Below are 26,637 nucleotides of genomic sequence, written 5' to 3'. Positions count from 1 at the left end.
TGGTAATGAAAGTACACTGTCTACACTTGCCACACTTATAGGTACCCACTTTTCCTATCTTATAATTTTGACACTGGGTTTCTTTCCTTTTGTGGATTGTTTTACATCTAGCATGAGCTTACTAGGATGATAATGACAGGCTACTGGCAACACAAACCAGAATGTTGGGGGATATTTTCAAGGGTCATACTGTATAAGAAATGGAAATGAATGCTTCTGGGATGTATCCAGACAAATTTAGATGAAATTCAACCAACTAGCAAAAGCATAAATATTATCACGTAGATTTCAATACTGCTGCAAGCAAACACCCTTTTAGCATCAATACATATGCCTGTTTCTCAAATTTTCGTGTGGGATAGTAGATTGCTAAATTGCCCCAGCCTACTGGAAATGACATACTAGAAGATATAAAAAAACCCCAACTGATTTACCATTCTTTATGAAGACATTGAAAGCTCACTTGCTCAGGATACCTAAATGCTCATACTGTAGAGATTTAGTTTGAATTTCATCTAACTTTGTCATCATCTCCTGTGATAATTCTGTTCACTCTGATTAGGTGCTCTTACCGTCTTAATGTACTAAATGCTTATATTTCTCTCTTAATTAATCTCATTATCACAACTCATACATTTATCATACTGACTGCAGTATTGCTGACTGCACAGCCATCATTTTATATAGATATGTATATATATATATATATATATATATATATATATATATATATATATATATATTTATATATGTATATATTTAGAGGTTTACTATTGAAATCGTAAAAATGCATTCATCGAATAGTCACAATGTTGACCCAAAGGCACTTCGCAATTTCAGTAGTAAACCTATATATATATATATATATATATATATATATATATATATATATATATATATATATATATCTATATATCTATATATATATATATATATATATATATATATATATATGTGTGTGTATATATATATATATATATATATATATATATATATATGTGTATATATATATATATATATATATATATATATATATATATATATATATATATATATGAATATCCCCTTCATAGGACCGAAACCTCAGAACATAGAATCTCTGATCATCACAGACCAGAGGATTGAAGTTTTGAAATATAGAACCTTGTGAATGGAGATCACCGTACAGTGTGGAATGGGAACTTCACCATTCCCTTCACTGTAGTGTGATCTAGGAGTTCGTATATATAAGTAGCATGTGGCAAAAATCTGAAATTAGAAGTTTTCATGTTTTAGATTTTTTTTCATAGGTTCTATATTTCAAAACTTCAATCCTCTGGTCTGTGATAATCAGAAGTTCGATGTTCTGAGATTTCAATATATATATATGTTTGGGCAGTCATTAACATTGTATATATCTAAATACGTTTATATAATTGATGTTAGTATGGATATTGTTGATGACTAGTCCTACCAGAAGGCCTTTAAATATCGATTTTACTGTATATATGTATGCAAGCTACCTGTCTGCACAACCTATAGTTTTATACTGTTTTTAATGTGCAGCTTACATACCTAAGGGTAAGGCAAATACCTCTCACAAATACAGTATTAGAAATGAGATTGTTAGTAGTAAGCCAGTTCATACATCATTTCCAACCTCACACAATGCTCACACTAAATCTTATCCTAAGGTATTAAACTTGAACCTACCAAAACCACAAAGACTAAGGCTTCCTAAATGGTACACAAACAATATGCCTCCTCAGCATTACCTTACAACACACAGAAATAACATTAATGTAAAATGTTATAATATACGTGGAACAGGAATCAAGAAGCTGCAGGAACTAAGCCTACTGGGCAGGCAACCTCTACATCTAATATACTAGTCTTAGGTGACTCCGTAGTTGTATTCCTCACCAAGTTGCGCAAAGAAAGTGTGACAGTTAGCTGCTTGCCAGGCACTAGGATTTGCCAGGTCACCTGTGTGCTCATGTCATTGCATGACTTGTATGACTGTCATAGTACGTTAGCATAAGTGATCTGAGATCTACTGCACAGGACTACATGAAGTGAGACATGATAGAGCTCTTGGATTATGTGTCTCAGGCAGGTAATAGTCTAGCACTGAGCAATATTTTATCCTCTCCAAAGATGATGCTACAATAACAGCAGAAAATGATTGAGTTTAGCAATTGGCTTAGTCACTGGTGTCATTTTAAGGGGGTAAGACATCTGTCATTTTGTGGCAACTTAGACATGGTTTAAAGCAGCTGAAAACACCCTGTCAGTACTGGGCTACAATGCCTTCCACACCTTTAGACCAGTTGCCATTCAGGAAGAGAAACAAGGTGGAAGTGTCTCAAATGTTATTAGAAATAACCACATGTCCAGACTGGTAAAGCAGAGTGACGATCTAGAAATTCTCTGTATCCAAACCACCATAAGCATAACCCATTATCATATCATTGCTAGCTGTAGATCCCCCTTCATGAACCAGGACACTCACACAAGATACCTAAATAAACATGAGTCACTACACACGGAATTTTATCATAGAAATTCTGGGAAACTTCACTATCCATCAATTAACTGAGAAACATACACATCCTCAAATGAGCAGGCCCAGAAATTCCTGGACTTGGTTAACACAAACATTCATTAACTACTTGTTAAAACTCCCACAGTGGGAAACAACATGCATGACTTGATCCTGTCAAATATAAAGTGCCCCTACACCCCCTTCCACCTCTGTTAAGATCAGACTAGAAACTAGCATCTTTCAAAATTATACTGGAACAGGGTGATACACTGGCAAAATTTGCACTCCTTCATACCAAAATACTATACTGAAGTCTTCTCCCAGGAATTCTACCATCACTTACAGCACTGTATGTAGGTGTCTATTCCTGCTCAAAAGGGTCAAAACAAAACCTCCAAAAATAAACCAACTTGTTGGACTCCAGCCATAAACAAGCTGTACAACAACAGGAAAAAAAATCATGGCTGAATACAGTAAACATAACAAACACATAATCATAAAAACTAACAAGAAAATAAGGAGTCTAGTCAAAACCACTAAAGTCAAATTCAAGTTGAATATAGCTTCTCAAGCTAAAGACAATCATAAGGCCTCCTTTAGGTATGTTAAGAAGCAGAAAGGTAATACATGCAGTTTTCCAAACTGGTAGTAAATGGCACAACGTTTACTGCAGCAGACAACATTACAAACCTTCTGGTGAATACATTAAATGAAAATTCACTCCACAATACCCCTCAGTTGCCACTATGGAGATACTAAAATCCATACCACCACCTGTTATCACAAGAGTCCTAGAGACACTCTCCAAGTCAAAGAGCACAGCATCTATGGGGCCTCGTAGCATACCAGTGTGCCTCCTAAATGGCTTGAAACAGCACTTGTCTGATCTCCTAATGAAGCTGCTTAATTTCAGCCATGAAACTGTATTTGTGCCCATAAACTGGAAGATGACAACTGTCATTCCACTGCACAAGAGTGACTTCACTACTGACCTGGGCCATTGAAAGAATTGTCATGGTTGTTATATGCAAAGATATAATAAATCTACAAGCACTGAACTTGAGACAGTTTGGGTTCGTCAAGGGGAGGTCATGCCTGCTAAACATGGTGAACTTCCTTGAAAAGGTCACAAAGTCTACAGAGTATGGAAAATCAGTTCATGCAGCCTGTTTGGACTTGGCCAGTGCATTCTTCACTATTCACCACTCAAGTATAGTAAAAAAAAAAAAAAAAAAATACAAATAAATCCTTATGCCATCCACTGGGATGCTCACAGGCTTTAATAGAGGATACAAGAGATAAGAATAAGCGGCTCCATACCCACTAAAAGGCCAATCACAAGTGGAGTTCACCAGGGATCAGTATTGAGACCATTTCTGTTTGGCATTTACTTCTCAGATGTTCAGGCAAATACAAATAGGCTGTGGTTAACCAAGTTTGAGGATGACTGCAAGTTCTGGGCAGTCATAGAATCCTCTGAAATGCAAAACATCTATCAGGAGGGTCTCACACAAATGAAAAATTGAACCCCAGTTGAAAGCTAAATGCAAAAAATGCATAATCATCTTCTTCAGTAAATCATACACCCCCCACAAACTATGACATTGACAACACATCTCTTAAGGTAGAAATGGTCGCTGGGGATATGGGGACTTGTGTGGATAGTCATCTGGCTTTTGACCAATACTTGTTCACTACAGCTAGGAAGTCTTTTTATATAACACAGCTTACAAAAAAGGGCATTACATTCAGGTCTTGGAAGGCTATTGTCCTGCTGTACTTGGCCCTCATTTTCATTACGTACCCCCTTTGGCATGTACCTGCAAAGGCACATGCTTTAACTAGAACACCAACAGAAATTCTTTACCAAAAGAATCCAGAGAGTCCAACACAGTAATAATAGGGGCTGCCTTAGATCATTGTCCTGATTCTCAGTCTCCTATGGACTGCAAACGAGTTGCTTCTGCTAACCTTTAAGGTCTCCTCAGACCCTGTACTGGTGAACCTACTCCACATCTGCAAAAAAATAGTATAAGAAACACCTGCTCTAACTCTTTCATCCTTTCCAACAAAGTGAACAGGACATGCTGGAAAGACAAATATATCTCACAGAGGCTTCCACTGCTCTGGAACAAACTTCCCATCCACATTAAACAAAGTATTTCCTTGACCTAATTCAAACACAATCTGGACAAATAGATGGGAACTGCAAATGTATCCCTTGGGTGACACCTATGTCTCTTCTAGACAGAGGATTCTGATGTGCTACAAAATTGTAATTTGCCTATTTCTTATCTACAAAAGGAAACAAGTAGTATTGGGGAATTCTGCTTGGCTAGGTGCAAAAAGGCCCTCAGGCCATTGGCTTAGTATCTTTCCGTATTTCTATGTTTCTGTCATACCCAGATAGGCTGCTCTTGCAGTCAATAAACCTCATGATGTCTGACACAAAGAAGATCAGCCCTACTGGAACCCCATTAATCACTTTACTTTATATTGATAGAATCCCTATAACTATTAATGATTGTTTTCCTGCCACATAGTCACCTTTCTGACAATTTATTAGGGCTCATTCAGTTTGTATACCATTCTGCTTTGAGTCAAAAGCATAACTGAGGCTATCGCATACAACATCAGCTTGGTTTCTTTTTTAGTTTCCGTCATAAATTATTTATAAAAATGAATTGGGATAAACTGACAAGGTGTTACATATAAATCTGTGTTGATAGTAATCTTGTAGTTTACTAGTCTGCAGGAAATAATACAACCTTTCTCATAGTATCTTATCCATGACTTCCCTGGTACGTGGGTCAGGATTATGGATTTTTAACCTTTAAGGTCAGTTCTATGATTCCACTTCCCCTTTTGTCAGATGACATCACCATATCCTCTCTCTAGCCCTATGAGCCCTCTCTGCTGATGACTGATCTTTGCAGAATTCTGTTAGGTGATCTCTAAGTACATGCACCAGGTTTTGAGAGATGTTGGGAGAGAGGTATACTGCAAGGACCTTGTACCTTGGATTTCCTTCCTAAAATGTTCCTCAGTTTGCATTGTCAGTCAGAAGTCCTCCCTCTTCGCTTGTCCCTTTTCAACCTAGTGCTCTACCTTTATTCCTTTTGTGTAGATAGAAGTGAATAATTCATTGAGAATCTCTGCATTTCCCTACCCCCACTGTATCCTTCCTCTCCTTTATCAGTCTCTGCAGCCCTGTCTTGGCATTCCTTTTTTTCCTTTATGTATCTAAATAATTCCTTCTTTTAGATCTTTGTCTGGATTTGTCCTTGTCTTTCTTATTACATTGTTACACCTCGTTCAGATGTATATCAGCCAAACAAAGCCATGACTATCAAATGCATTAACAAACAAAAATACGTCAACACTAACTAAACAGATGTGCTACCCAAGTACAAAAATAACAAAAACAAATAAAATGCATATTTTGTAGGGGAACAGACACCCTGCACCCCCCACTGTACCCCTCCTCACTTATATTGAATGACAGCATAACAGTGGAGAAAAGGCAAGCACCTACTACCTTTCTGCAGTAACTGTCTGTAGAAGAAATGTAATCAAACTGTACCTGCAACCCAGAAACAGACATCATGAACAACAATGCTATGGCCTGTCCGCCTATTCCCTCTAACCATCCTGGCAAAAAAAAAAATGCATATGCAAATAGAGTATAAATCATGCACAAATCATACTAAACATACAAAATAACTAGACTCTCAACATAACAAAATCCTCTCTAGATAAACTCAAGGTAGGGCTAATTAATGCTAGGAGTTTAAACAAGAAACTGCACTCCCTAGAAGCACTCCTCACTTTGGAAGATGCTGATGTCTGTACAGTCACCAAGACATGGCTCAAAGATGCGGAAGCACTCTGGCTTTGTAGGGCTTACAATGCCTTCTATATGTTTAGACCACAAATTGACTGTGAAGGAACCAAAAGAGGAGGAGGTGTATCCATCTTTAATAAGGATAAGTACCCTCAAGACTGGTCAAACAGTATAACTTTCTTGAGCTGCTCCATCTACAATTAACTATAAGCAAAGCCCCCTATCATATCATAGCTAGCTATAGGTCACCCACCATAACACAGGAAAAGCATGCCACATACCTAGACTTATGGGAGTCACTTGCCATACAGACAAACACCTTACTCATGCGTGATTTTAATTATCCTACCATTGACTGGGAATCTTACTTGAATTCAAACATGCTGGCTCAAAGGTTCTTGGACTTTGTCAATGCAAATTTTCTGGAACCGCTATTCAGCACACCCACAAGAGGCTCAGATGTCCTGGACATAGTACTCATTAACATGGAACAGCATTGCAACCCCCCCCATGTGATATCCTGCTTGGTAAAATCTGACTATAAATCAGTCTTGTTCGGTGCAATTATAAGACCAGATACCCCTTCAAGCTTAAAAACACTTAAGAATTTTTCAGAGACAAACTACCTCCTACTAAATGATGGTATAATAAGTTTTAAAGTCCCCTTGAATGCAGATAACACAGACTCCTATGCAGAGGTATACACCAATGCCCTGTATAACCACTTAAGCAGTTGTATAGAATCAGCTGTACTTCATCAAATTAAAAACAGGTCTTGCCGAAAAAACAAGCCACCTTGGTGGACCCCTGGTGTAAACAGGATATACAACAAAGAAAGAAACTAATGTCGAAGAACAAGAGGGAACTGGCTAAGCAGAGGAAGAAATTCCTCTCTAGCTTAAACAATTAAATTACAGATCTTGTCAAGTCCTCCAAAGCTAATAATGAAGCAAAAACAAAGCAAAAATAGCTAAGGATAATCACAAGACATTTTTTAACTACATCCAAAATCTAAAAGGGAATACCCAGCTATGCGTTGAATTGGTTGTGGATGGCACCATCCATAATCAGCCGGAGGTAATAGCCAACCTGCTAACTGACATATTTGGAACAAACTTCACCCCTCTGTTCCCTCCTGTCATCCCCCAAAGTATACCTGCCACCATTCCTCAGCCTATTATCTCAAGAGAGCAGGTCATCTTGGTGCTCTCCAAGGCCAAAAACACGGCATCAGTGGAACCAGATAATATCCTAGATTGTCTTTTAAACAACTTAAAACATGACCTAGTATACTCACTTAGATCTCTGTGAACCACATCCTGTGAACTGGCTATTTCTGGCAGAATGGAAGACATCAACAGTAATCCCTCTGCATAAAGGGGGACCGTCAACTGATCCTGGGAATTATAGGCCTATAAGCTTGACTAGCCTCATCTGCAAGACCATGAAAAGAATCATTGTAGACTTTATTAACAAGGACATAGGTACTCTCCAAACTCTGGACCCAACCCAGTTCAGATTCGTTAAAGGTAGATCATGCCTGTTAAACGTGGTTGACTTCTTTGAGAAAGTCGTCAAGGCCCTGGATGAGGGAAAAACAGTGCATACTGCCTATCTTGACCTAGCCAAGGCATTTAACACAATCCCCCACTCAGCTGAAAATTAACCCCTACATTAGCAGGTGGGTAGCCAGTTGGCTTACCAACAGGACACATACTGTTAAAGTATTGCTGTAATTAAATCAAAAGGTGCTTCAACAAAGTATAAGTTTAAGGGTGTGCACACTTATGCAACCAGCTTACTGTATGTTTTTTATTTTTTATATTTTTCCCCTAACAGATTTGTCTGTTTTCAATTGGATTATACAGGTTATAGCTCACATTAAAAGTGGGAAAATTTTGAAATGATTTATTGTGGTCTCATTTTTTATATCACAAAAACCTGGCATTTTAACAGTGGTATGTACACTTTTTATATCCACTGTATAAATATCTAAAATAAAAACATCCTTTTTTGTACAAAAGTTATGAGATGTGTATAGTTTAATGCAGACGCGATATACAGTATGACAATCTTGTATCACATATGCACCTCTTTGAAAGCATTTAACAAAACACAAACCTGTAGACATGATAAACACATGCAAAGTGATTCAGTTTTTTAATAAGGTCAGCAGAAACAGTAAAAACATCTTATTGGAAAATATAATAATATGTGGCACTTGTCTTGCACGTATTACAAGAGAAAAAAATAATTACATTTTCACAGTTATTCTGATGCTGTTAAAGATAAAACTGAGTATGTTGTCATATTTTGTCTTGAATAGTTTACTGTGCAACCCTTTGCACACTGAAACTTATGAATTAATGTCTCGTGATACATTTTCCTAACATGAATGTTGTGGTAAATATGACTATACATAGGTAACATTTTATAAAGCACTAATGCCACCTTTTTTGAAAAAATAGTCTTTCTGTTGCTCTGACCAGTAATCAGGCTTTAATGACATTTCTTACTTAATATTCTAATGCTATTCACAACTGATGACCACATAGCGTTTAATGTTACACTTTCTGGAACATATCTATATTTCCCCTCCATTCACTCCGATGATTATTTGTTCCATTATCCAGGTCCCACAGTCCGTGTGCAGTGGGAGCTGCCACCCTGGTTACAGAAGATCTAGCCGACAGGGTCAGCCCAGATGCTGCTATGATTGCATTCTTTGTCCCGAGGGAGAAGTCACAAACCAAACAGGTGAGTACAAGTGACAGAAAGATCATACAGTGCCAGGCTGGAATCCAGCTGTGAAATCTGTTTGAAAACTGACATAGAAATGAATCACATTATATTATACTACTTCAACCATCTCCATGCAGCTGTATAGTGCTGTGTATAGTATAAAACCCTTAACTGTACTTATTTCAAAAGTAAAACATGAAAATGCAAAGAGGGACTCTGTGAGTCATACTTTCAAATGCAATCTTGAGTTATTTTATCATTTGCTAGCATATATATATATATATATATATATATATATATATATATATATATATATATATATATACATATATGGGTCCCCTACACATGTTGGAAATTTCAGAATTTTAGAAAGCCGAAACCATATGATCGACTTTTGAAATTTTGACCATGCAGAATGGGCATCTCCCTATAGTGTGGAATGGGAAGATTCCCATCTTCCACACTTCAGTGCAATCTCTGAGTTGGCATATTTAAATTGCAGGGGGTGTGGGGCGTGCAGTGGGGCTTGCTCCCCTGCTAGCAACATGTAGGTAAGTTTTTTTTTTTTTTTCATGTTCAAAATTTCAAAAGTTGAACATATGGTCTCGGCCGGGTTTTGGCTTTTTGAAATTTCAGTCATGTATAGTAGACCTATATGTGTATATATAATTATATATATATATATATATATATATGTGTGTGTGTATATATATATATATATATATATATATATATATATATATATATATATATATATGTGTGTGTGTGTGTGTGTGTGTGTGTGTGTGTGTGTATGGGTTTGTGTGTTTTGTGTGTATCCATGCACTGACAGATGCTCTGAATGAGTGTATTTGTTTGTTTATTTATTGCATTTTACTGACTAGATTTTGTTTTATGTAACAGAGCCCATTTATAGAAATCTGGGAGTAGGTCTCGATTAAAACAAAGTTTGTCATAAACTTAACAGTTTACTACTTGTGTTTTAATGAGCTTTGTAATTTACAACATAAACTAAATAATTCAGTATTGCAAAAAATGTTGACAAACCAAGTACATTATATGATGGAGTCTTGAACTAGAGTTTGTTTAATATACAGCATTTGTAATAAAGTACATGTACTTAATTCAAGTTAAATTGACCTTTGTTATGGTTGTTATTATCTCACAGGTTGGAAGGACTCTATAGCTAACTCAGGCAGTGCAGGTAGCTACTCCATGCCACTGTGATAGAAGTAATATTTTTTATGTAATCATTAAAATAGTTAAGGGAAATTTATGCAACAGACGTGGAATGCCATTACTGTATGCGGTATCACAAGATGGTGAGGACATCTGAATGGGGTCCATTATAAAAATATATGAGATTGGAGGATTTGCACAGAAAGACTGGTATCTAGAAAGCCAGGTGGTAGAAATAATGGTACACAACAAAAGGTTAAACTGCTTGTGCATCAGAAAATAGAAGCATAACAATGCGACAAGGACTAATGCCTTAGAATACATATTTATTGTCGAAAAATAATCAGCCTATTTTATTATTTTAAACAATATTCTTGCGTAGCAAGAGTGCTATCTGTTGCATCATTTTCTCCATGTTCTAATGCGCCAGTGACTAGGTTAAATATTTTGTTGGAATTCTTGAGTCAGATGCAAAGTAAAAATAGGGGTGAAATTTGTACGGTCCCTATCTTCCACACAAAGATAATTGTTTAGTCCCACTCAGGTGGCATTACTGTAGTACCCCAAAATGAAGTGAGTCTGAGGCTTCTAATGAGAATATTCTGAAGGTTTTTGGGCATATCTAAAGACAATTGCATTCATATATCTATTTAATAAATTGCTGTATGTTGATGTATGATTATCGATCTATGTTGCCATATGAAAAATCATTTTCTATCATGTCAGCTATAACTTTTTTTAACTAAGATTGCTCTATTCAGGAGTTTTATTTTCTCCGGCCTCCAGTGACATCAGAGTTGCAGTTAAAATTTTATGAACTGGAAGTATAGACTTGCAGGATGTATATAGAATTCTAATCAAAATAGAAAAAGGCATTTAGTTGTTTTGGAATATTGATGAATGATGGGTTAAATAATACCATTTCCATAAAGAATAATATAACTTTATTAAACAGGAAACTGCTCTATGATTACTGTATTCCATATGCATATCCCTTTAATTTTCTACAGATTGCTATACCACATCACAGGGAAAAGTAGTAGAAACTTACATCAGTGCAAAAAGTCCACCTGAATGGTAGCTTTAACTCTACATTTAATTATCACAGCTGGCAGTCTTAACATTTAGAAATGCAACATTTATATCAGTTCTGCAAATTCTGGGCTTTTCATATCTGTCATATAGCTACTGTTATAGACGGTAGGAGCTAGACACAATGTATTTACCAAAATGAATAACATGAAAAGTGTAAGGAGATATATCTACCACTTCTAACATTTTCTTTATATAACTAACTATATATATATTTATGTGTGTGTGTGTGTGTGTGTGTGTGTATATATGTATATATATATATATATATATATATATATATGTATATATATATATATATATATATATATATATACACATATATATATATATGTATGTATATATATATATATATATATATATGTGTGTGTGTGTGTGTGTGTATATATATATGTGTGTGTGTGTGTGTGTGTGTGTGTGTGTGTGTGTGTGTGTGTGTATATATATATATATATATATATATATATATATATATATATATATGTATTTATATGATTCCCCTTCACAAAGTTGAACGTTCAGAAACTCGAAATGCAGACAGCCTAAGCCATATGCTCAAATTTCTGAAGCTCGACTTCATGAAAGGGAGCTGAAAACAGAAAAACGTAACACAACAAAGTTTTTCTGCAGGGGGGGGCAAGCCCCCCTGCACTCCCCACACCCCCCGCTACTTATTTATTCCAACTCCGAGATTGCACTACAATGCAGAAAGGGAAATCTCCCATTTTGTGCTGTATGTCGTTCCCCATTCACATAGTCGAGCTTCCACAATTTTGAGCATATGGTCTCGACCATATGACTTTCGAGATTGTGGCCGTTCGACTTTGTGAAGGGGAACCATATATATATATATATATATATATATATATATTTATGTATATAAACACAATGAAAACAAATGTGGTCACCATGCTGTGACTACTCAATATAAACTTTAATATCCAAATAAAAACAGTAAAGAAGTAAAACCAAGTATAAAATGATGAGCACTTTCAGGTTACACTCAACCCTTCCTCAGATTTGCCATCACAATCAAAGCATCACTATTTAAAGTTAAAATTCACAAATCATGTTGAACTTCAAGGCACACACCTCCAGCAATAGTCCAGTCATGTTTATTAATAAAGTTAATGACCCTTTAGGGCAGGCTTCAAAGGGACATTCATGTTTAAACCAGGAAATTTGTCAACTTGGAACTCAACTATACATCTCATTTCTATTTGCCCAGTTCGATCTATTATGTTGCCACCATGATACTTCTCTTTTACAACTTGTAGTACCATGAAGCGAAACTCGTGTCCTATCATCAACATGATGTGTCTAAAGAGAGGCTTTTTGTTATCGCCCAACCTGACATCAGTCTGTTTTCCCTAGGTAAAAACAATCACAAGACCCACAAATGGTGATGTATATAACGTCTTGTATTATAGTTAGCAAGCTACTTAGCAAGCAAGCAAGCTGACAGATTTCCTGGTTTAAACATGAATGTCCCTTTGAAGCCTGCCCTAAAGGGATGTAAACTCTATAATAAACATTATTAGACTATTACTGGAGGTGCTCATCTTGAAATTCAACATGATTTGTCACTTTTAACTTTAAATAGTGACACTTTGATTGTGATGGAAGATCTGAGGAAAGGGTGAATGTAACCAGAAAGCGCTCATCATTTTATACTTTGGTTTACTTCCTTACGGTTTTCACTTGGATGACTGCACTTGTTTCTTTTGTGTTTTTAGCTTATTTTTTACAGTGCAGTTCTTTAATCATTGTCCCATACTTTTTATATATATATATATATATATATATATATATATATATATATATATATATATATATATATATATGTATTACACACACACACATATATGAGTATATGTCACTCCATTATATACTCATATATGTGAACTTCAGAAGATTGAGGAAAACTCTTAATCCAAAAAAAAAAGCACTGTTTTTTTGGAGGAGGATATAGCCCCCAGCACCCCATGTGAGGGGTTGTGCCCCCCACACACCCCCTGCTTATTATATCTTTCAGCTCTGAGATTGCTGTACAAATTCCCAAAATTCCCTGATTGCTCATATATATATATATATATATATATATATATATATATATATGTTTATGCATACAGATATAGTGGCTTCTATAAAGTATAAGCACCATATGATTCTTTTATGAGCTTGCATATTTTTTTTATTTCATAATCTCAGGAATCAAAGTAGTGTTTTAGAAGAACTAGTTAATAATGACTGTGATGCCCCACCACTGGTCCAGTAATCAAGGAGCCTCAATCCTCACCACTAGCACCAGTAGGGGACATACATTGGGAGGATGACAGGTACATACACAGTAGAGTGCAATTTCCCTTAAGACCACACAGAGACCACAGTCAGTTTGGGGCTGGTTTCTTCCTCTTTTTCCACATCCCCAGTAAGACTCTCTACTGGCACAGCTATAGAGTTGAGATCTCAGTTGAGTGGCCAAGCCAAGACCTCCAGCACCCTCTCTGTCCAACCAGTGCTTAGCATCCCTGCCCAAGTAGCTGACACACACATTCTTTGAGGTTTGATTTATATACACACACACACACACACACACACACACACACACACACACACACACACACACACACACACACACACACACACACACACACACACACACACACACACACACACACACACACACACACACACACACACACACACACACACACCTGGGAAAGGCTGGCACAGGTTTACTAACTATGCCAAGAGAAAGACAAAAATACTGGTACCAGATGAACAGCTTAGTCTTCACCTCAGATCCAATAGTATGTATAAAAGTCGAACTGCCACAGTAGAAGGAAAATTCTTTAAAAAGTATATATATATTCTTTGAAAGTATATATATCAAGGAAGGCATGGGATGTTTTATTAAGTCTGATGAAGTGACCTGGAAGGTCGTGAAAGACCTCACTTTGTCCTTTCAATAAAGAAATTTCCTTCTACTGTGGCAGTTCGACTTTTTATACATACTATTTATTAACTATGCCCCCTTCTGCCCAGACTATAAGGTAGTTATTACTGCCACCAGCCAACTCTTTTGTCAGCTACTTTAGGGCCCTTAACAAAGGGCATCCAATCTTACTGTGTAATGTTACTATCAATACAAATGGCAGTTTGACTAAGAGCAAGGCTATTAGGAGTGGTCCGCAGCATCACCAAATAAATATGCAAGTACTCTCAGAACTTAAATATTTCTAAACAGAACAGCCACAATGAAAGGCTTAAATATATTTAATAATAAATAATAAAAGAACAAGACAATTCTAAATATATATGTTCAGTGACATCAGAGTTCAAAACCACATGAAATATTTAAAAGAACATTGCAGGACAGTCTCAAATAAATAAAGAAAAATATCTAAGCTAAACTTTGCTATATTCCTGACTATATCTAAGAGAATTTTTATACCCTAGTACACTTACTTAATTAGAGCGGCAGATGTGATGAATATATCCTCTAGCTGATGTTGTCAGGTCAAAGACAGAATGCAGAATTCTGAGTCTCACTATAAGAGAGTTCTTAAAATTAATATCTCAAATATTACTGCTGGGATAGTTTGCAGAATAACATAATTTCTTTTCATCCGACTCTATCCCAGGTAAACCCCTCACTGCTGAAAGCTTGCAATATTTACATCTGCCTGTGAAAATACACACACAAGGACTTTTCCTCAGATCTTTGCAGATCCTGGAAGTCATAAAACAATAAAATATTTCTAAGACAATACAGACAACTTCTCAACACAGACATTGTGTCTGTTGTTGCACTGAAACTGAAGGCGAAAGATAACATCTTTTTTTTATGTCCCAGCCATAAGGTAATTTAATTTCAGCTATTTTTCTGAAGTTTTGCAAATTAACCTTCTGTATTCCAGTTTCCACTATTAAAATATATACATGTAAACAGTTACAATAGTGTATGTACATTTTTGTTCTTTATCAGTAGGGTAAACCGTGGATACATTTCAAACAGCACTTTGTAAAATACCTCTTCAGTGCACGTCTATACAAACCATCTTATATGACATATAACTCTAATACATTTGTAACAAAAACTTCTTATATAAATCATATTGATATTCACAAATGGTATATAATTATTTACAAAATACCAGATAGCTGGACTGGCAGTATCCTCCTTTGTCAAAATGACATGACTCTGTAAAATGTAGATTCATAGGTGATTACTAGGCTAATGACGCCAGTGGACCTTTTTAAGCCTAGTCATGCTTCCTAGAGGTAAGAATCAAACCCCATATTTTGTGTTTATAAGGTAAACACCCTAACCATTATGTCAAACTCCAACCCCCCAACTTACACTACACTTGACTATTCCTTGTCAATGGAAGTTGAAAACTTTACTAAGGTCCTTGAAAATAAAATATGCATTGCAAGTTATTGTCAGATGGTGCACAGACATACTTTTAATCAGATTAATTAGAGTACCTCTGGAGGCTTTGGAAGATGCCTAAAGAGAGAAGTATATGACAATAAATTAAAGCCTCTGGTAAACTCTAATGCTGTTTTATCTTTAGATGTAGATACTTAAGTCATCTATTTCCTCACACATTTCATTTAATGGGGGATTGTCCAAAGATTATTATGTCATGGAATAAGATGAAAAAAGAGATTATTGAAGTGTATGACTTAAGTCTCATGTGTTTGTTTCATAATTATAATATGAGGCATTTTATAGTGTCTTAAGATTGCAGTCTTACATGCAAACAAATATAAGTAAACCGTAATTTCCTCTGTGAAAGGTATTATAAGGAAATAATGGAATGTACAAGGGTATTATAGGCCAATGGTACTCCCAGGCACTTAAAGGCCAATTGTTGCCCAACAATACTCATCTTGTGGGCATTTTTCCACTGAGAAAATAGCCTCTGTATTCGTACTGTATTTTTTATTTACAAAAATGTTTTATTTGCATCTTAATAGTTTTCTCTTTCTTTTTTACAGTAGAATCATTTACATACTGTACTTTTAGAAGTTGCTAGGTAATGGTGAGTAAATGTATCAGTAGATGTGTGTGTGTGTGTGTGTGTGTGTGTGTGTGTGTGTGTGTGTGTGTGTGTGTGTGTGTGTGTGTGCATGTGTCGGAATTAAGCCTTTTTGATAAAAAAGTATTATTAACACAATGTTGATAAACTTCAAAACTAAACATATAAACTGGACACTGTCCTGCTGTGGGAATTTCAAGTGCCAAGAGATCAAAAAAGGTAGTAAAAGATACAAAATGTTGGAGGAATATCAATATGTACAATTCCAATCCTTTCCGCCCTCAAAATATATATTTTTTGTCAAAGTGCAATAAACTTGGGCAGAGAGAAGTACACTGTGTTTTCTAGACTTGACACTGAAAAAGTGTTGGTGTGAACAGCTGAAAACAACAGACTGCAGTCAGAGAGTTCAAAGAAATACCTAAGCTTGCCTTCTATTTTGCAAGAGACATATAGAAGAGACAGTGGACCTCCCACATTGTGATGTCAGAGCTGCCTTGCTCAGCCCACTCTTAACTAGCAAAAATGTCAAACTATAATCTCACTTTTCGTCCTACTGATATGTGACAAAGTACAGGCAGAAGCACAGTAACAGCTGCAAAAACTAAGAGCATAAATTTGCAATGACCATGAGTAGACATTAATTGCAAGTTTTTACATAAGAATCAGATGTCTGTCACAATTAACCGACAGCACTACATCAGATTGCAAGTATGCAATATTGTAATTTTCTTAAATTACCACTTAAAAAAAACATGTGGGTGCTGTCATGCAAGTCTGTCAAATATTTTGGGTTTATAGTGCATCATTTGTTAGCTATTTAACCAAACAGGAAGGAAAAATAAGTGGGAGGTTGATGCTTTGCAAAACAGTGATTATTCCCAGTGCTATGGAGCTTGGTTCTAATTTTGACAGGAGTGCAACAAAACATCTCCCACTGTAAGGAAGGAAAGGCTGACAAGAAAACAATACATTAGTCTAGTCACCTGCTGTGAGCTGTCAATCACATGCAGATTATGGGTCAAATTACCCTTAGTTCTTTGACAGCTAGGGAAGGTAAGTGTGAAGGGGGAGGGGAGATAACTTGAAGAACTAGATTTCAGCCTTCACAAAAGAAATCAAGTTAGCATTTCTAAGAAGAAAGAGCAATAAAATGCACTTTTCAGTTCTGTTCTGTAGCATTTTCACTGCTTGTGTTTGAAGTAGTCATTGAAAAAGGATACAATTTTAACCGAAAGTAGGTGACTATAACACAGCAGTGAATGGCTGTAAAATCAGTACACTGACAGGAGCTTTAAAGAAAATGTGGCAGATCTGATGCAATTTTTTGGAGGCAAACAATGCATTCTGGGATACTTAGAGACAGACTAAACAGTCAGAATTATTTCAAGATGCCAGATCTCATGTGGTCAGAGCCAGAAATTGTGTATAAAAATATCTAAAAAGCACTAAATAGTCCCAGAGTGGTGTTAAAATGTAGGAAACACCAAACCATGATGAAATAAACATGTTGTTTGAGTCTGTGGGTGTAGTTGTCCTTTAATTAATGTGTACTCATTATATTGATTTATTTTAATAGTGTAATAAATACACCCCAGTATTTAATAAAATCCATGTTGGCACCGTGTAGAGCCAACATGGAATGTATCCATGTACACAGGCACAGTTCCCCCTATGCAGCATGCCATGCTTATTAATGATGGCGTGCTGCAGAGAGAGAGAGAGCATAGGAAAAGGGATATTGAATCCATGTAGGGAAAAGTATAGAGATCACTTATGGTTGTGGATGCCTGGTCAGATGTTATGTACGGGGTGAGGCTCCTGTAATGCTCACTGTTACTGTTGAAATATGAATTGTTTTAAATGTGTAATATTTTATTTTTATGATTTTTTTTCCCTCCTTGTATGTTTGCGCGACGTGGCGTGGAGCACAGCAATGCCAAGTTGTGCTCACATATAGATAGCTGACAGCTGGTACACATTTAAAAATAGAAACTGGATGCAATTAATTATCATAATTACATATTTATTTATTTATTTTTTAAATGACATTTGGACATTGAAAAATAGAAACTGGACGCAATTAATTGTCATAATTACATTTTTTTTAAATTGCAATTTTTGCAGCACAGCACAGAGTACTGCAGAGCCGAGCAGAGCTTATACATACATAGTGAATAGCTGCCAGACATCTAAAAATAGAAACCAGATGTAATTAATTAATTAATTATTCATGGGTCTATTTAAGTGTGTTTGCATGGCGTAGTGCTCAGCAATGGTAACAGGTAGCGCAATAGTATATGTGAAGGTAAACTTTTTTCATAATACCCAAGTAGCTAAATGGGTAGAGTTACAGCTTAATGCTTAGTAGATTCTGAGTTTGAGTCCATAGCAGTCATACGATGTCTGCAATTTAATTTAAATAAAAAAAATGTGAAATATGACACTGCTGTGCTGTTTTGAGCACTGCTTAAATAAATATGCTAACAGTTACTACTGTTTGTGTGGTCTTAAGCTTTGCTAAAACCTTGCTTGTGTGTGTTTTCATGCTCCTTAACTCTGCTTAGCTGGTTTGTGTGCTGCTAAGCTATGTGGTGCTTTTTTGAATGTTGCTGAATGATGTGTAAGGGTGGGAATACAGCCTATATTATGCGCAATAGGTAGAAATTCTGCTCCATTCTTTGGTGTGTGGTTATCTTTGGATATGCTGGGTGGTGTTGGAGAGGGTGCACGCTTTTGGGCACAGAGATGGAGTGTTCAGGAGTCCAGGGTCTTTGTTGGGATCCTGGTAAAGAATTATGAACCCAGGCTGATGCAGAGCAGTTTCCAGGGCTCAAAATATAAGGTGGAGGCTTGGGACCAGTTGGCCAGGGAACTTACCAGTGCTACTTGTATCTCCTGCACTGGTGAGCAGTGTCATCACCATTTTGATGACCTGAAGAGGAGAAAGAAGGGAACCTTGGACACCTGAGTCCAAGAGACAAGATATGGGAATGTCCACAAATATGTAAGTATGTTTTCCACTGTTTTATCAAACTGAAAGCTGAATGTCTGTAAAACTGGCATGCATAACGGTGTGCTTCTCTCCCAACAGCTGCAGCTGATAGGGCTTGCAATGCTGAGTCCCATGCCAGGCACCTGGCAAGGTTGCTCAGTGAGTGTGGTAAGTATGGATTTATTATGCTAACTGTAGTGCAATAAGCAAAAAAGAATAAAGCATTTACTGCAATAAAGTATATACAATAAAAGCAGTAGTGCAATAAATGGGCAGTTAGAGCTATAATGCAATACATGAACAATAACAACTATATTGCAATGAACAATAAACAATACCAATAACAGTAAGAAAAATGATGTGCAGCAGGATTGTATTGTCGTAGCCATTGCAGTACAGCTGTATGCATTGCTCATCTATGGTAAGGTTGCTGCAGTCAAGTGTAACACTGTCTCCAGGCCAATGTCAGTCACATAATGATATCTGTTCCTCCTATTCCAGGTAATAAAGGTATATGGGTGAGGTAGCCCACTCTATGGGCAGATATTGTTTGTGGACTTAATAGACATTTATCAGCAATACCAATAAAGTGTTAAACAGCATTGCTGATTCCAAAAGAAATCTGTCTTAATAAATGCAGTATGGCTGTATTCCATGCATGTGTGTTCTACTGTTACTGCAGTCAAGTATAACAATGTAATAGCTCTACAATACAAAATGAATGTCCTGTAACTTGTATTGCTGAACTCATAGTATGGTCAAAGGTTGTCTCCAGGCCAATATTAGTCACATAATGCTCTCCTTTTCTCCCACTCCAGCAAGAAAAGGTATATGGTTGGGGTAGCCCATGTTATGAGAAGATATTGTGTTTAGATTTCATAGACACTTATCAGCAATACCAATAATGTATTAAGCAGCATTGTTGATTCCTAAATAAATCTGTCTAAATATTTCCAGTATTGCTGTATTACTTGCGTGTCTGTACTAAGTTGCTGCAGTCAGTTGTTACATTATTTGCAGATGCCACCTGCAGTCACAGCTATTGGGTTCTATTCCCATGCCTAGCACTGAAGGCATGACAGATGTCTAGTCTATGTACTGTACACAAACATGCATCTTATGTGTCATGATTTCTCATAATGTAATTAAAACTGTGTAATCTGTTTGTCACAGGATTACCAGAAAAATGATTACCTGGAATGCAAGGTATTACCAGATCTGCTTACAGAAGGTAGTTATAGAAGTCCACATTATGTGAAACTGTTCTGTGTAGTTGTGTACCTGCATTTGTTATTGCTTGGCCCATATTGACCCATGTTAACAGCTTAAGAGGTATGTACGTGCTACATCAGCTATAGGAGAATCATAGTCACTGTACTCAAAACTGACACTACACATCTGTAGCGTATTTATTATCTGTGTTTTCAGGGATATAATTTGCATTGTCAGTAATGGAATATTTGTCTCTCTCTCAACCCCCACCCCTTATCTTCATGTATTTATTATTGTTATTTATTATTATGATTTAATATTAACATATTTTGTTTAACTATATTTTGGTAAAATGTGATCTATTATTGTTATGTTTTATCATGATTCAATATTAACATTGTTAAACTGTTTTGCTGGCTTTATGGTTTAATTCTTACTGGCATGCTGTTAACATACTGACAGTTGTGTTACTTTAATTTTGTGTTACTCATAATATACATTAATATGTATTTGGATTAATAAATATGATGTTCCATTCTGTTGATATTAAAATGGTTTGGTTATTACTAACCTTAACTTATTGCTATACCTCATTTACCACAACATGTCAAAGTAGGCTGGTTCCAGCTGATCCTCCTACCATAACTCCTCCAGCCATGGTACCAGGTCCCAGCACATCTGGGACCCAGACCGGTGGTGCCTCCTCTGCAGCCCCTGCACTACCTGTGGCATTGGATAGTACTGCCCCATGGGAGAGGGCCGAGCCCTCCTCTGGAAGCGGTGCTGGAGGGGAAGTTGTCACCTGGGCTGAGCTGCCAGTTGTGGTGCACAGGATAGACTACCGTGGTTTTTGACCACTGCCTGCACCAGATTTTGGACATGCTGACCAACCTGATGGGCCAGCCTCACCCCAGTACCCTGCCTCCACCACTGCCACCCCTGGGCAATGACAGAGCAGTGCTGACAGTCCCATGGGTAGGGATATGAGTTATGCTGCTGCCTTATGGAAACACATGGGGCTTAGATTCCACAACACCCTCCCTATCCAAGGTTTTTACCCCCCCATGTGTCACACACGGCCCCTGTCTGCTGTCTTGTCTATCTTGTCTGTCTGCAAATGTATCCTCACTTACGCAACATACCTCTCCCACATGTGCCTATGTCCCTTCCCCCAACATTCCACTCTCACCTTAAAAAACATGGGCACCTGTCTGCTACGCAAAAAATATTGTCCCATACATAGCTCTCCATTTCACACACATGTCCACTTGACACACGTAATTTGGTCCAATTGCCTTGACAATGCAGTTATGTTGTCCTCACCCCTCTCTCTGGGGGTGAGAGTTCAAAGTCATGTACAAATTCTGTCAAAGTGCACAGTTGTTGCTGTACAAGAAATGGATAGCTATGGTTCTTTTCTACACCTTGTTTTGCACATCCCTACTTACCTTTCACTATGTTTTCTCCCTGCTTGCCTTCCATTTCACTACTTTCCCATTTCCCCATTTTTCTTTTCTTTATATTTTTAGCACAGTGCTTAGCTAAATAGAGCTATATTGATATGTGTTTTTTAAATTGTAATACACAGTCACAAAACAAACATCTGTCCCATATTTCAAACCCAAGACCATCGCATTAACCTGCCACACAACACAACTCTTAATTAAAACAAGTGGTTTAAACAAAATATAATAATTAGCAGTTAACAGTCATTAAGCATGTTTTCACAGAGCTGCACACTGCACCGCACCATGCAAACTGGAATAAAAGGTAATGGAGAAAATGGGAGTGTACCTTGGGCTCTGGTACTATAGTGCACCACTAGACAGCCAAAGACATGATAATGTATGTAACTGAGGCCTGTGATAGCAGGTAAATGTGCCCTTTTATCAGCGACATGTAGAAAGACACCTGCTAAGGCATTAATGGCAAAATACATGTTCTACTGAGACTCTGGTGCAGAAATACATCCATATAAAGCCTTGCACATACTGATTGATATAGAAAATGTTTGTCACAGCCTGTATGTGTGCACATATATCTTGCAAATACACCTTCTGTAGCAGTGACTCAGTAGCTCTGTCTGTTAAATGTCTTGCAAACAGCATATTTTGCCACACACAGTCCTGGGTTCAAATCCAGTGGTGTGTAGCACTGGAATTATAGTATTGTGAGGCCAGCAAATAATGACTGAGTCATGCACTCTTTATCCACCCAATGCATATCAAATGAAATGTCTGCATTTCACTGATGGTAGTCACAGGCCTGCAGAAAGAAACACACTTCACTTATCTCTATAGCAAAAGTATAAGTGCATAAATTCTCATGGCATGCATTAATGTGCATTCACAGACAAATTTAACTCAAGTCCTGCAAATGAAGGCCACTAATATCAGAGTGCACCACACAATCCCTTCAAACTCACAATGCCAATTAGCACCACTACACACCTAACATACACATTTGAAGTACCTGTTTGTAATATGGACTTCACTTCTACATGATCCAAATTACTACCAGACTGTAACACATGGCCTGACAGTCACCCAAATGGTGGACATATTGTTATATTTATCCCCATGTTGCTCAAGGACACAACAAACATGTGGCCTAGTACTCTGTTTGTGATACTATTGCCTAACATCCTTACCTTAAATACATGCCTTAATTGGACTGGAAAGGGTAGCCTCACTCTGACTCTGCCTCTTCAACAAAGCTGACACAGCTCCCACAGTGCTCCTACAGCTTGTTCTTCTCCAAAGTGCTCACACTCTCTCCCTATGCCTACAGCCTGCAGCAGCAGCTACAGGCTGTAGCACATCCATCTGTATGTAAAAGTTGGTGCTACAGACCTACCGTCTGCGATGAAGTAGTCTCCTCACCACAGTAATGTCCAACACAACATATCAGAAAGGGCCCTTAATCTGCATGAAGGCCTTATATATTATACTGTGGATGCATGTGATTGGCTGATGATAGTGTAAATCAGCTGTGTTGGCTGCAATTATCATTTCGGTACCACAGACTGGTTAAGAGGCAGTCATCTGCTGATGAGATGCATGTTAGGAAGGCAAGCAGCTAGCTATGGGGAACCATTCTGTATGAGACTTTCCTCACACAGACCATGTGTATGCAAAGTATTACCTACCAGCACATATCAGCAGAGGAGTACTGCACTCCATCAGGTATGTAACCATCTTGTTTACATTAGAATGCAGATGTCTGACTATACTTACAGGGGATAAGGATTACAGCATTAAGCCTTTCTTAGAATTGTGATAATGACATGTCAATGATCTCCAGATCTGTTATACATACAGAGGATATGCAAGACTTCAGGGGTGGAATGTATATTATCAATGTGACACACTTGGCTCGTGGAATTCACCTTTTACAGTGGTTGAAATATCACACTGCTATTTGTTTGGCTCATTTGGTTTGACATATTATCAGGGAGGCTACCTCTTGTTGACACACTACAATAGACTCCAGTGTTAGCTGTATGAACATACAGCAGTCCCTTCATGGCACACATGGGAATACTATCACCAGAATCCTAGTTGTACCCACACACCTAGTATGTTTGCACACTGTGGAATATGACATGTGTGATCAAGCAGTGGATATTGCCAGCCATTCTGTGCTTGCTGCATCTCTACATAGTGTATTTCCACGTATGTGACCTGACGTGTTCCATGTTATTGTCTTTCAGGTAACAGGTATGCAAGACGCCATGCCGCTTTCACAAATGCAGAAAATTAGTTAATACTGGAAGGGCTATGTCAACACCATGAACTTCTACTGTCCAGGGGGATGCAAAACAGGGAACAGCAAGAGGCATTGTGGGCTGACCATGTCCTTGATGTCAATGCCAGTGGTTATCAGAGCAGGACATATGAGCAGGTTTGACACCGTGCAATGGACATGATCAATGCCGCATGCAGAAGAGCAGCAGATGTAACCAAGGGTCGTGGCACCACTGGTGGAGGGCCTCCAGTGGCACAACCACTTTCAGCCACTGAGGAACTCCTGGCAAATCTAGGCACAAACAAAAGCTCCCAGGCATCCATCATACCCTACATTGTGGATGTGGGTGCCACAGTGTCCACAGCAGCGGGGCAAGCAGGTAAGCTTAGTTTGATCAGCATTGCAATACTGTAGCATTCAATGTGTCAGGGAGTACATAGTCTTATGTGGGTGTCAGGTCTGCCTGCTTTTTTGGGGGAGAAGGGTTTTACTGCAGTTTGACTGTCATGCTCAGATTTTGACCAGTATAACAATTAACACAGTAACTACTGTAAATGTGAGATATATGGATGCTTTACCTTGTGGTGGTGGTGGAACATACGATGGTACTGACATTACCTATCCCACAACTTTCCACAGGTCCATCAGGTATTGGCCAAGCCTGTGGTTCTGCTCCTGGTAAGCATGACACTGTTTTGTTATAGATGTAGGTTTACAGCAGTGTAATCCCTAGACTGCCATCCCAGGCCTGCTGCCTGCATTGCTGTATTGTAAGCATGATTGCCAACTATACACAGATATTCTGACTGTACACATTAGACTAATAGTTATGTCTTGTAGGTGCAATCACACTGATAGATGTGATGATATTGTTAGGACATTACAGAGTGTCATATGTGTCAACTGTGCAGAGTCTACACAAATGTAAACAGTGTCCCTCACTGTTGCTGATGAGATTGCAGTGTAATGAGATATTAGTTTCAAGAAACTACAGCTGTTAGTGGTAAAAGTACTGTCTTCATGTCCTACGATATGAGGTTGGGTTTTCAACACGTCTGTCATAGTGACGACATGTATATAGCATTACATATAGCACAACATAGTACAGCAGAGCATAATAGTGCAGGTATTAATGTACTGCTTTTTCCTTTCTTATCACAGGTGACCAGGGGGGTTGGTGTCTATCCCCTATGCAACCTAATGTCAGTGTCTCCTCAGACTCTGATGATGGTGGCCACAGTGTGGTACAGCTGGGGGTTTTGGGGCTGAATGTGTCCTAGAAATTGACATCTCTTTTCTGCCCTGATTGTCACCGCACAGTATGCCCACACATACCCAGTCCCTGGATGCCACAGATATTGGACAGTCAGAGGGTGGGAACATTGAACAGGAAAGTGTGGCAACTATGGCTCCAGGGAGTGTCTCAGACAGATGGATTGACAGGAGTCCTTGTAGGTGTCTTGCTGTCTGTCCACCACCTGTTGCAGGTGTCACAACAGGGGTTACTAGCTGCATGTTTTGGGCCATCATGGAGGCACAGGCACTTTCTGAATGGAACACCAGATGTATGCTTAGGGTTATGGATGCAGCACAGTCTGATATCTGTGACTACCTCCAACACATTGGAGACACCCTGGAATGGTTGACTGATGCAGTGGACAGAAGGTCGGCTGAGACAGTGCCTGTCTTGGACCGCACATTGTCTATGCTGAAACATGTGGTTGGAGTTGAGCATCAAACTTGTGGATGTAGGTCAGCAATCCCATCTGCTGAGAGTTTACATGGCCATGCACAATCACGCTCCCATAGTGGCAGTAGATCCAGCGCTACAGAAGGGAGTGTGCTGTCCACACCACGACATGGCAGGCCATGGGCTCATAGTCCTGGGTGTTCCTGTGGGGGACATAGTCCCAGCAGACAGCAGACAGCAGTCACTGTTGGGTACTAGCAACACTTCTGATCTTGGGGATGGAGGTGCCAGTGCAACTTCTGACAGAGCCAGTTCTCATGTTTGGGGCTGGAGACAGTGAACTGTCAACTCTACCATGTACAGTCCAAAGTTGTCCAACATACACACATGTTGGGCTAGCACTGAGCTTGACTGTGTACATGCACATGCACTCACACACTACTGTCAAATGCAGGTCACCTAAAAACACACATGACACCTTTCCATGGTCCATCTTACCTCTCCCCTTCCTTACTCACACATATGCTGTCATCCATTTCGGTCAGCCTAGGCCTTCTGCAC

At 38.0% G+C, this 26,637-nt stretch overlaps 1 protein-coding gene across 1 annotated transcript in view; it reads left to right on the top strand.

Annotated features, from left to right (window-relative positions):
* Window positions 1-26,637, top strand: part of LOC122790582 (extracellular calcium-sensing receptor-like) — a 168,325-nt gene that overhangs the window by 121,588 nt on the left and 20,100 nt on the right. Inside the window, exon 5 of the mRNA XM_044058107.1 lies at window positions 9,002-9,125. Coding sequence (XP_043914042.1) covers window positions 9,002-9,125 — 124 coding nt within the window. The remainder of the gene's footprint in view (window positions 1-9,001; window positions 9,126-26,637) is intronic.

This window comes from Protopterus annectens, chromosome 16.part0 (genome assembly GCF_019279795.1).
Source record: "Protopterus annectens isolate FY-2018-M chromosome 16.part0, PAN1.0, whole genome shotgun sequence".
NCBI lineage: Eukaryota > Metazoa > Chordata > Ceratodontiformes > Protopteridae > Protopterus > Protopterus annectens.
This window is presented reverse-complemented; position numbering and strand designations above follow the sequence as displayed.